The 12,144-nt window shown below is 40.7% G+C and overlaps 3 protein-coding genes across 3 annotated transcripts; 1 reads left to right on the forward strand and 2 right to left on the reverse strand.

Moving 5' to 3' along the window:
- Positions 1 to 313: 313 nt before the first annotated feature.
- LOC131319861 (protein IQ-DOMAIN 18-like) lies at positions 314 to 4,700 on the reverse strand. The gene is made up of 5 exons (XM_058350283.1): positions 3,003 to 4,700; positions 2,298 to 2,909; positions 1,602 to 1,835; positions 1,401 to 1,517; positions 314 to 1,309 (listed from the first exon to the last, which is right to left on the reverse strand). Exons 1-5 carry the CDS (start codon positions 3,126 to 3,128, stop codon positions 554 to 556), a joined length of 1,845 nt encoding a protein of 614 aa, XP_058206266.1. The 5' UTR covers positions 3,129 to 4,700; the 3' UTR covers positions 314 to 553.
- A 1,312-nt stretch (positions 4,701 to 6,012) lies between these two features.
- LOC131319868 (small heat shock protein, chloroplastic) lies at positions 6,013 to 7,166 on the forward strand. The gene is made up of 2 exons (XM_058350296.1): positions 6,013 to 6,471; positions 6,561 to 7,166. The coding sequence occupies exons 1-2, from the start codon at positions 6,189 to 6,191 to the stop codon at positions 6,986 to 6,988; spliced, it is 711 nt and encodes a 236-aa protein (XP_058206279.1). The 5' UTR covers positions 6,013 to 6,188; the 3' UTR covers positions 6,989 to 7,166.
- A 308-nt stretch (positions 7,167 to 7,474) lies between these two features.
- On the reverse strand, positions 7,475 to 8,692 carry LOC131319869 (uncharacterized protein At1g66480-like). Its single transcript, XM_058350297.1, has one exon. The coding sequence runs from the start codon at positions 8,109 to 8,111 to the stop codon at positions 7,641 to 7,643; it is 471 nt and encodes a 156-aa protein (XP_058206280.1). The 5' UTR covers positions 8,112 to 8,692; the 3' UTR covers positions 7,475 to 7,640.
- Between the last annotated feature and the right edge of the window lie 3,452 nt (positions 8,693 to 12,144).

Genomic DNA, 12,144 nt, shown 5'->3' on the forward strand with positions numbered 1-12,144 from the left:
TTTTATTTGTGAAGGTTGACACACGTTCTACATGATTAGATCAATGTAGTCCCTTTTAAATCCTAGGACGACAAATATAGAACACACAGAATATTTTAGCATAATTGTCAATTCTAAAGGATAATTATTTTTGTATCTACTTCTGTCACTCATATGCGCATGAGGTTAGCTACGTATAGTTAGCGATTTGTGAGGCTCTGGCTAACACCTTATTTAACCAGTCCAATGAAGTACACGATAGTTTATACAGTATATGTATGCTATACAGCTAAGATCATAGGTAGTCTAAATGTTGAGAGTGAGACAAGTGAAGTTCATAAAACTGAAGGAATTCGATTAGAAAGAGTATTCAGTGCAAATACAATAAAAAGTGAAACTTTACGTTTCCCTGAGGCAATGAATTAGCTTATGTCAGTGAAATGAAATACAGGTTAAGGTAGTTTGCCCCTTCTAGTAGAAAAACCCAACAAGGTTGTTCAATGCACGTCACTAATAGTACAATACTGGTAGATCTCCAAGCACAGAGCAAATCAGTTCCTCTTAATGGATAATCTCATTTTAACCACCTCCTACCACCACTGATTGAAGGTGAAGAAACCTCATCACCCAAATAGTCGTAGACCGAGGAAGTAGTGGACCTTTGCTCCATCCCAGAGTGTTCCCTATATCTGTTCTTACAATTTGGGCTCCTCAAGTAATATTCATAGCCACCCTCACTAGTGCCAACACCATTATAAGGCTCTGGAATGGGGAAGGATAGCCGTTTCTTGGCTGAAAACAGTTTCTCTTTCTCAGGGGTCACTGACCTATGCCTCGGTGCACTTTGTGACCGAGCCCTGGCCTTGGCTGACTCAGTGGCATTCATGTAGTTTGGCACAGAATCAGCATTTGCACCTGTCCCATTGTAACAAACAGATCGCAAGTTGGATGTCTGAGCTTTTGTGCTGTCCCTCTCTTCTCTTGGGCAACGCGGGCTAGCTGAGTGTACTTGGAGTGGTTTTGATTTGGAAGGGGATGGAGTGGTGCGTGAGTTAATGACGAGGTTTTCGCGTGTCCTGCGAAGAGGTGAGGAATCAGAGTGGTAGTGGTAACTCTGATTTTGTGATCTCTGAAAATTAAGGTTTATGTAGGAGTAAGGCCTAGAGGTGTCGACTTCGACAGTTTTAATCATCTCTCTTAGATCACTTGATGAAGCTCTGCTTGTCTTCTCCCATTGTTTCATTGTCATCCACTGGTCTGACAATCTATGCTTCTCTTCTAGTTGTTCTTCTTCACTGCATCTGAACCAGTTCTGACCGGATCTCCACATCTGGTTATTAGAACCATTTGGGGACTTTAGTACTAAGCTGAAGCAGCAAAAGGGAAATTGGAAAGAACAAGAGAAACAGATATGTCAAAACCTGGTTTGAGAAGGCATAGGAAAGGGATTTTTCACGTTTACGTGCAGTTTCCTTTGTTTTCTGTGGCATGCCTTGTATCTCGTCTACCAAATATGGAGCACAGCTACTATCTCCGGACTGTGTTTCAGAGTAGCAAAGGCAATCAAAACACAGAAGGAGCTTACAACATTAAGTAAAAACTTCTAACAAAACATTACTCACCATGGATTTTCTGTCTGCAAAGTGGGATCCCCACAAGCTGTTGGGGTCACTAAACACGGAATCTATGCTTCCTTCATACGAGAGCCTCTTGCGCTGCTCACACACTCGATCTTGCGCTCGAACCAGTGCTTGCATGCATTGGAGAGTCTTTTTCGCTCGCCGTCGGACATTGTGCCCTCTTACTAAGGCTTGTAGCTTCACCACCCCTTTAAGAGCCCGCAGAGCTTTCCTTGCCTGAAGAATATCACTGATAAGTTCAACACCACTCTCTTTGCAACTCTCAGTTTTGTTGAAGTTTTCTAAATCAGTTATGCAGAACATGTTCAGAAACTTGTTCAATTTACTGTTGTTCGAAACTTATTTTGTTGGGGACCTGGAGTTGTGTGGGTTTGTAATTTCTCTGCTAGCTTCTATGCAACTAAAAATAAATATGTCGAGGCCATTAAATCCCACCAAATCATTCAAATCAGGTTACTTCGTTATAGTAGAGTTTGCAAGGAACAAAATTTTTCAGTAAAGAATGACATAAAATTATTATTATTATTATTATTTTTTGTATTTCGGAATAATAAAAATGATGAGTGTTTATGCTTTGTAAGACAGTTATTGGAAGGTGTTTATGTAAAACTAATTCTGAAAACTGCAACCTAACAGACTAGTCTCTGTATTATTAACAGTGCAAGGAAAACTTATTACCAGGTACCCTCTGAAGGCTGTTTGGATAGCTATAGCAGCAAAGTGTTTTCTGGCCAGAATTGAAGGGCCGGTTAGCCGAATGATCTCCACGGCAGCTTGAGCTGTTGCGACCGCTGCCTCAGCAGCTGCTGTGGTTGCCATAGCCACTGCAATCGCCCGTCTTTGCTTGTCATCAGTAGCTTTAGGCAAAGTTTCTGCACTAATAGTCATTGAAGTATTAGCACTGGTTCTGAAGTTCTTCGCTTCATTGTGCTGTATCGCTGTTTCATGAGTCCCAGCAACTGCAATCGCCCGTCTTTGCTGGTCATCAGTAGCTCTAGGCCTAGGGTTTTTAGGCAAAGTTTCTGCACCATTAGTCATTGAAGTATTAGCACTGGTTCTGAAGTTCTTTGCTTCATTGTGCTGTATCGCTGCTTGAGTCCCAGCCACTGCAATTGCCCGTCTTTGTTGGTCATCAGTAGCTCTAGGCATAGGGTTTTTAGGCAAAGTTTCTGCACAAATAGTCATTGAAGTATTAGCACTGGTTCTGAAGTTCTTTGCTTCATTGTGCTGTATCGTTGTTTCTTGAGGCCCAGATGGTTTCCGGAAAATCCACATTCGCTTTCCCCTCTTCTGCAAAAACCCACAACAAATTTCAGTACAGCAAGTTGTTAGAAATACACGCACACATGTGCATTGTAACGTGAGCAGTCTATGTCTATTTACCTTCTCTTCATCTTCTTGTTCATTTTCTTCTCTCCTTCTGCTGCTCCTTTTCTCATTTTCTTTAGTGGGAGACCTGAAAGCCTTTTTCACCGCATTCAACCACGAGTTTCCTCCGTTCTTCCCCATGAAAATGGTTGCCTTAACAATTTGTGTACGTTTAACAATAATCCAATTTGGGAAGGACAAGGGGGTGAATTACTTATCTTGAAATGGAAGATGTAGAGTCATATAAATCTAGAAGAACAGGGGAGCATGATCCAACAAGGAACTGACAGTATCTCAGCATATGAAGATTGAACAGAGGTTGCATTTGTGTAAGGCTAATATTATTGGGAGCAACTGTTGGGAAAATTGGTAGCTTATGCTCTGGCAAAGGAATGTCTATTCTTTTGTGGCATGGAATACTTAATGGTTTGTGTGTCAGGCATTCGGTACAGGACATAAGGGTATGTTGTCTCGAGAATGCAGAAAGCTGGAGAGAGAGAGAGAGAGAGAGAGAGAGAGAGAGAGAGAGAGAGAGAGAGAGAGAGAGAGAGAGAGAGAGAGTATTCCTTTTGGTGTTCTTTAAAAATGCTCCAACTCTCATAGCTTCACGTGTTATGGGATTTTGAGCTATTGGTGAGGGAGACCATAGTGGCTATGCTCTTTTGTGGATTGGTATAGGGAGAAGAGAAAACCAATAAGAAAACAGTTATTTTCGTGTTTTGGAGCTGTTGATATGTAAGTCCTGGGGACGAATTCACGAATCCCTTCTAATAAGTCTCCACATTTTGTTCTCTCAAGTTACTGTATTGCTAACGAGGTTGGATAAGAATCACATAGCACCAAAAGCGTTATAACTTCAATACACATCTCCATGCTTTTTGTACCGTTGCACATGCTTCTTTGCACATTGCACACTCTCCGGCGCAGTTTTAATCTACATTCACCCGCCCGTCATTCTGTTGTTAGTTTTTATTTGGTCTTCTGACTCTTCTCTGGTTGACTATGTCCGGTCAATAGTTGGAAGCCGTTTGTTTACCTTGTTGAGAAAAGAAGTGGATAAAATGGACACCGATGCTTGCGAAAGAATGAATAAACCGTCCTGTTTTGCAGTGCTATTTGTTTTGCTTTGACTGTAGTAGTGTATTTCGACTTATGGAGGAGGGCTCTGCAGATTTTGCACAAAGCCGGTTAATCAGATGAACGGTTTTTAAGATATAGACAAGACAATTGTTCAAGGATCTTTTTGTGCCACTGTTTTCTTTTATTTCTGTAGAGAAGCATGAATTCTGCTTATATGAGCTTGAGAGTTTTCTGAGAAAAAATAAATTGGCGGTGGTTTAAATTCGATAGCAATTCATAATAAATTGGCAGTGGTTTAAATTCGATAGCAGTTCATATAATGCTTGGCTGCTTGTTATTATTGGCAGCCAAAAAGAGGGCTGAACTACAAAGCAGCAAAGCATGTATACTATACTGACATCCTGGCTTAAAGCTATGATGGGTGGGATCCAGAAACAGTTCTTTCCTATTCCAAACAGGTGAATTACTGACGTTTTTGGTAGCTTTAACTCATTTCTATGCCACAGCAGATCCTGTCCTTGTCTTAAAGGCAAGTTGTAACATTTTTTTTTTAACGATCAGCGGTTTCGCTTACGCCCACCTCGACTAATCCCCTCTCCAGTCTGGGTAAAGACATGCCATCTACTCCGGAACTAAGAGGGACTAAGAGATTCGCAAAAAATTACTTTCTTACGACCTGACCCCAAGAATTGAACCACGGCCAATTGTTATTTGTGATGTTTGTATGGATTGGCAAGTGGTGATTGGTCTGTTGAGAGATACAAGTACGCAGGGTGTATTTTTCATTGACAAAGATCAAAGAGGTACATTCATGGATTTTGGCTCGGCATTGTGTGTGTTGGATATGATTCCATTGGTTGCTTTCTGTGCATGTCCTAGCGCCGAATTGGCGGCTCTGTCCTATCATCCAACTCTGTTTGCTAGATCGGCCCGTTCAGTGTCACCTTGGGCCTGTGGGGTTTGGTACCAATCTTGCGTGGGCCGTCTTTCTAGCAACTCTTGCAATTCCCCCAGGCCAGGTGTAAGGTTGATAAAAGTTTGAGGCTCTAAAGGCGGAGCCAAAATTTTCGTACAATGGGGTCAATACCTAACCTAATCTGATCATTACTCCATTTGGTGTTACAAATACTATGTCTTAACAATAAAAATACTACCGATTAACTTTGGGGTGGTGGTTAATATGCAAAAAGCGTTTAGTATCCGAAAATTTGTGTATAAAACTCTCCTATTTGACATATTAAGCAAAATGGTTGAGTTAAAAAGACGAAATCACGATAGTGTTATTGAAAGTGCTTCATACGTGAGGCGGTTTTATTACATTTGTGGGCATCAAATTCTCAAATGGAGTTAAATTTCGAAATAATAGATGGAGAAATTGAAAGTAACTATACCCGTCTAGTTTTGTGGGGCTCATTCAAAAAAACTATACTTTATAAAATTGCCTATAAAAAAAAAACTATACTTTATGAAATTATTTTGCCCAAACTTCAAAACAAATGCCAAGATATAGATAAAGATAACTTGTTCTCCCAATCGAAAAAAGAACATTTTAGGCTCCGTTTCAGACTGGGTGAAAAATAAGTGGAACTAAAGAGAATTTTTTAAAAATTCCCCTGCTTTTGTTTGGTTCTCAAAGAAAGAAAAAGAAAATGTCAAATGCAAATTCAACCTTTTCTCCGATTTCTCTTTCACTTTCCCTCTCATTTTCTTCTTAATTACGAATTCTTATTTTTCATTTTTTTCCTCTGAGTTCCAAAGAGAGTCTTGACAATATGATGACGAATTTACGGAGATACCCTTTCCGTCGGGAGAGGACTTGTCCCGATGCTTCCCGAATGCAGGTGAAATGAATAGGCATTGGGTAATTTTGGGTTCTTGTGGGACACATCTCCATGTCCAGATCCTTCTTCATCTCTCTCTCTCTCTCTCCTCTCTCTCTCTCTCTCGAACATTCACGATCTCTCTCGAGTCTCCGCACATACTCCCCCAGCATGCCTATAAAGATGTCGCAATCTCTCCATCCCTGGCATAGAACGTCATCCAAAGCACTCCACACCTATCACAAACACTCGCAGACACGTTTGGTTTCCTTCTTATTTTCGGACAAAACCGGTTCGCGAAATGGCATCAACTACATTGGCATGCCCTTGCTTGCCTTTCGTATCGAACAAGGCCGGGGCCAGCCCGACGTCGTTAAGAAGAGTTGGGCCGTGCTCCGCCTTCTTTCCGTCCACAAGCAACGTGAGCAAGCACAAGAGTTTGGCCACGGTGAGGGCTCAGGCCGCCGGAGGAGATAACAAAGACACGGCGGTCGACGTCCACACCAGCAGCCAAGGCAACCAACAGCAGGGGACCGCGGTTGAGCGGCAGCCCCGCGGGATGGCCCTCGATATCTCTCCTTTCGGTAAGTATGTCTACTGTTTTTTGGTCCGGATATCAGTTATTAAGGAAGATCTCTTTTCTGGTTTACTAAGGATTTAAATCTGTTGACAGGCTTATTGGACCCCTTGTCTCCAATGAGGACGATGCGCCAAATGCTGGACACGATGGACCGATTATTCGAGGATGCTATGCCGTTTCCCGGAAGGAGCCAATCGGCATCTGAGATAAGAGCACCTTGGGACATCAAAGATGATGAAAACGAAATCAAGATGCGCTTTGACGTGCCTGGACTCTCCAAAGAAGACGTGAAGATATCTATCGAGGACGATGTCCTCGTTATCAAAGGAGAACACAAGAAGGAAGGAGGCGGAGATGATTCTTGGTCAGGGAAGAGTTACAGTTCCTATGACACTCGCCTTCGTCTCCCTGATAATTGCGAAAAGGATAAGGTAAAAGCAGAGCTGAAGAATGGAGTTCTCTTGATTTCTGTTCCTAAGGCCAAAGTAGAGCGGAAGGTGATTGATGTTTCGATTCAGTAAGAACTTGTGTTTGCGATTGTTCGCACAAGGTTGCTTTTCTTTTTGGTTTCTCGGTTAGTCTCGTGGCATCTTAGGCTTGGGAGTGAAGTCCTCTTTTAATACTATGTTTAATTTACTATGTGTAAATAGTATGTGAAAAAATGATAAGCCGCAATCATATAAACTTTCTTGAACTGAATTTGCCTCTTCTTCCTGTTCTCTTTGTTTCTGTGTCTATAAAATCCCTCTTCCATTTACGTTGAGATTTCAATGAAGTTAAACAGTAGTGAGAGTTTTTCCAAATATGAGTTGGAAAACTTTTGGACGAGTTTGCTACCAATTTGCAACAACGTTATGTCCTCCAGAGGAAGAAATTCTCTTGATCTAGAATAATCAAATACTACTTGAAGGAGTTGGTTAAGTGAGAGCATAGCAACAAATAAAGACTTGTCATCTCGAGTGCACAACTTCGCTCTTATTATAAAACAAAATCTTAGAGCCATTGAAAATTTGTACGTCGTTAGCTATATGATCAAGGATTAACTGAAATGCATGTAACTGTCGAGAATGCATGGTTATATCAAAAAAAAAAGAGCAAAGAACTACAACAAGGCTAAAGTTCCGCTAAGATTTTTGGTCTTTACCAACAAGCCAAAAGCTACACATCTCCAAATTACTCACTCACTTCTTGAATAGGTTCAAGCTTAGGCTTCCAGCAATTTGAATGAGAATCAATACAAGAAGATGTCCTCTCACTAACACCAAGCCCTGATAAAACGTCTTCCACCGATATCCGTTTCGACAGCAACTCTTGAAGCTGTTGCTTTGTTATCACCACTTTAATCCTCTTCACACCCCCTGTTTCCTCTGTTTCAACTGCAGGTGTAGTGCTTGTAGGACTGATGATCCCGCTAGAAATCGGAGAAGGTCTAAGATGGTATATCTTTCCCATCTTCAACTCACAAGCAGGAGGCAGACTCTGGGAAGCTGTTTCTGATACAAAAACACCAAACCCAGAGAAATTCTCTAACAAGTCGTTTACAGTGATTGGTGATTTGAGCTCCAAAATCTTTCCATCTACCTTCACAATCCTCAGAACTCTATGGCGCTTGTCTGCAGCAGCTCCACCAACACAATTTCCCATCTTACATCCAAAATTCACAGTTGCAGAATTTGAGAGAGAGAGAGAGAGGGAGAGATCACAGTTGCAGAATTTGAGAGAGAGAGAGAGAGAGAGAGAGTTGTTTAGAATTGGGACATCAGATTTAAAGACAAATATCGTCTTAAATAGTTGAACAAAATCATGGGTTTTTGATTTATCAGTTGAATAGGAGGGTAAAAACTAAAAAGGCTTTTTCTTTAGAGAAAAGAAATATTTCGGAGCCGAAAAGGGAAAAAGGAAATGGGGATTAAAAATAAGTGAAAAAGCAAAAAAGAGAGACTGTTATGTCAACACGCATGCAAGAGAGGTCGGTTAGTGGAAGATGGCGGATTGGCACCCCTCCTCATGTTGCCTTGCTCTGTATTTGTAGAAATCCCATTTTAGCCTACTCTAGTTTATGTTAGTATAAAAAGAGAAAATGGCCAATAGACTTCATGCCTGAACAAGTGGTTCAACTTAAACAACTTGCCTTCTAGAGTGGTCCTCCTGAAGAATGAGGTTGGGGGCAATATGCCTATGGAGATCTTCCTCCCTGGACAGGTGGTATGCTGGTATAGGGTTAGGGATGGTTGATTGAATACTCTAGTCTATAAACCCATACCACCAATTGGTGGGGTTTTGTTTTTTTTGGAAGTTACTTTGGTTGGTTCGATGGGTAAGTATGTGAAGTTCCTCGTCAATGCTCGGGTTCAAGTTTCTGTAGCCATTAGATGAGACTAAACATACTCTTTTGTGCCCATAACACGCGCCGAAAACAACACGCGCTCTTGGATATGCTGAAAAGGTTATCTTCATCCATTTATTTGTTAAAAAAAGGAAAGAGAATTGTTAACCAATATGTGTTGGGTGTAGGAATTGTTTTGGTTTGGTTTTGGTTCTAATTCTTGGACCTTTTGGTGATATCAAAGACGCACAAAAGCCAGCAACTAGTAAAAAGAAAAAAAAAGGACAGATATGATATTATCAAGTTACAATAGGGGTAGGTTGAATGTGATTATCACAATTCTAGACATGCCCTCTTGACTTGATTTTGCCTAGTTAGTGACTCTAACCAACTATGGGGTCCTACAGAATGTTGCTCAATTTGAGGCAGAATCTCGTTTTTTTTCATATTGCTGCAATGGAAAAGAGAATTTTGTGCCCTAATATAATTGGTAGTTTAGGTTATTGGAGAGGATAGGATAATAAGACAGGGAAACCTGTTTATGGTGGAGTGATACTATGCTGAGGTGCAGTTGACATATGGTAGGAATTGGTCTTTTAAAGGCTTCTTTCAAATAGCTTTTACTACTCCCCCCCCCCCCCCCCCCGTAATGTAGGGTGTTCTAGGTCAATTGTTGCGCATTTTGAACTCTTTTCTACAGCCTCTCCCGCAGACCTTTCACGCACGTACGCGTGGAGTGAGGTAGCCCCAAGAGTTACTAGCTAAGAAAATGGAACTTGAGATCTTAGGAAGGAGCAACCCCCTACGTTCCAACTTCCAAGCCAAGACCAGGCCAACCCTTGATTTACTCATGCTATTCATTTTTAAGTGTCCAGCTTCGTAATTCCAATTTATTAACTTTTTATATCAACTTTTATCTTCACTTTCCAAAATTATCCTCCACTTTTATCTATTAACCTAAAATAAATACTGAATTCTTATTTGGAGATGGAGGGAGTACTAGTGTTTGCTAGCAAAGCTGATTGCCTTTTATTGCTTGAAGGTATTGTTGGGTCCTCCACTTATCTAAATGTCATACCAGTACTATGTTGGAGGGGAATGATGTTCTTGCATGACGAAGATCTCGTAAATCCACAAAAGTGCATTTGAACTCACTAGGGACATTTGACTTGATTAGTTGCTAGATAATTAGGGACTAAATGGTAATGGTGGCAAAGCTTAGAACTTTGGGGGTTTTGAAAATGCATGCCTCAATGGGGATTAAGAGCAAGTCTAATGGTTGTCATTTTTTGTGCTATACCCGTAATTTGGAACCAGAGAATAAAACTTCGGAGCTCTGACGGAAAGTTATATTTGGTTCTAAAATGGCACAATGGCAAAATTGGTTCCATATTTGGAACCCAGAAAGTCGATCTACACACACAGCAGATCTGTGCACAGATTTTGTTGTGGGATCTACCACGGGTCCCACACAAATCATCCGAACCGTTCATTAAATTTAAAACATTTTTTCAAGGGTCTCAGTAAAAAATACGCTCAATCCGATACCTATAAGTACTCGATCCAACTATATAACTTTTCATTATCCGAAAATCTGAATGAAAAGTTAGATGATTGGATGAAGCACCTATAGGTATCGGATTAAGCTTATTTTTTACGGGAACCCTTGAAAAAATGTTTTACATTTAATGAACGGCTCGGATGATTTTTGTGGGACCCGTGGTGGGCCCTACAATGAAATATGTTCACAGATTTGCTGTGTGTGTAGCAGGACTCTTTGGAACCAAGGATGACTAGCCTTGCCACATCAACAATCACAACTGAAAAAGAAAAGAAAAGAAAAAGGAATCGAACCAACGAACACACGAAAGTCTAATCGGAAAGCGGCCGGAATCTGAAAACATCGCCGGACTACCCTTAAATTTATTTTGGATGTCCTATCCCCTTCGTTTCCCTTCTCCCTCTTATTTTGGCTAACATCACAAGAAGAGGCAGACGCGAGAGATGATGATGATGCGCATGTGGGATGTTTGGAAACCGGGTAAAGATCGGTGAATCTCGATCGTGTACATTTTTAACTCGGAGAAATGGAATACGACATTTACCATTAGAATAGTAGTACGATATTACTAATACAATAATATCCTAGGAACAGAGTTTAGCATTACAAAAGTAGGTGAATCTCGATTCACTGAAGATTGGGTCAAAGAAAGAGGATACTCTTATCTTGTCGAGTTCAAACGATAAATAAATAAATAAATCTTATTAATGGGTTAGATTGTGGGACTCAATAGTTCCCACTTTTTGAACCTTTATCAAAAGATCATATTATTTAACATGTCCTCAAAATTCCCATCCAGAAGGTCATGCGATCACCCTTTTCTTTAACTAACTATATATATATATATATATATATATATATATATATATATATATATATATATATATATAAGGTCAGCTTGTACGCACCTCAACTAATTCCGGAGTTATGAAGTTAACGACTGGATAAACCCTCAAGTGGCTCCGAAGTTTGGATATATATATGTATATATACATATATATACATATATATATATATAAGGTCAGCTTGTACGCACCTCAACTAATTCCGGAGTTATGAAGTTAACGACTGGATAAACCCTCAAGTGGCTCCGAAGTTTGGAACATTTGGCCTCAGTAAATTTCAAACATGTGACATCATAAAGAACAAACACTTATTTACTCTATCGTGCCCACTTCGCCGAAGCTCTAGGGTAATGATGTGATCACTTAACGGCAACTCCATATATATGCTGGTTTCCAAGAACCCCACTAGAGTTGCAACTTCGAAATTGGAAAGTGTTGGGACCCTTTTCTCAACGAAAGGCAACAAGCCCTTGGTATCTCCTGCTTTCACACGTCTAAATCTTCTTTAGGAAATGGCATATAACAGAAAATTTTGTCCTATCAGGCGTCAATTACGTGATGAAACACTACAACTACTAGGAAAAAACCAAATTTGTTCAAAACCCTCTTGTCTAGTCTAGTTAGTTAAAGGAAGAGGATCCTCTGTGGCACAACTGTCCGGGACAATTGCTCGAGCTGTCTTACAGTGTGAGTCCCACAAAAATATCTTCTCGTGGGGTCGTGTTAGGCTAAGACCTGGATAAGCTCTCCCCCCTCTAAACAACCCTCTTCCTTCTCCCCCTCTCTCCTTCATCCCCCTTCCTTGTACCCCTAACAAACGGGCCCTTAGTTAAAAGATTCTGCTCCTCTCCACTCCCATCCCATCCCATCCCAAAACTGGACCGGACAGTTGGGGACTCCGGAATCAGTTCCGATTCCACCACCTGTGCCACAAAATCTAATATT

The sequence above is a fragment of the Rhododendron vialii genome, chromosome 3a, assembly GCF_030253575.1.
Source record: "Rhododendron vialii isolate Sample 1 chromosome 3a, ASM3025357v1".
Classification (NCBI taxonomy): Eukaryota; Viridiplantae; Streptophyta; class Magnoliopsida; order Ericales; family Ericaceae; genus Rhododendron; species Rhododendron vialii.

Coding starts and splice junctions, on each gene's coding strand:
- LOC131319861 (XM_058350283.1), bottom strand. CDS start 3,128: ATGGGGAAGAACGGAGGAAACTCGTGGTTGAATGCGGTGAAAAAGGCT. Junction 1,836..2,297: donor CAGCCTTCAGAGGGTACCTG/GTAATAAGTTTT, acceptor GATATTCTTCAG/GCAAGGAAAGCTCTGCGGGC. Junction 1,518..1,601: donor TTGCAGACAGAAAATCCATG/GTGAGTAATGTT, acceptor TCTGAAACACAG/TCCGGAGATAGTAGCTGTGC.
- LOC131319868 (XM_058350296.1), top strand. CDS start 6,189: ATGGCATCAACTACATTGGCATGCCCTTGCTTGCCTTTCGTATCGAAC. Junction 6,472..6,560: donor CCTCGATATCTCTCCTTTCG/GTAAGTATGTCT, acceptor ATCTGTTGACAG/GCTTATTGGACCCCTTGTCT.
- LOC131319869 (XM_058350297.1), bottom strand. CDS start 8,111: ATGGGAAATTGTGTTGGTGGAGCTGCTGCAGACAAGCGCCATAGAGTT.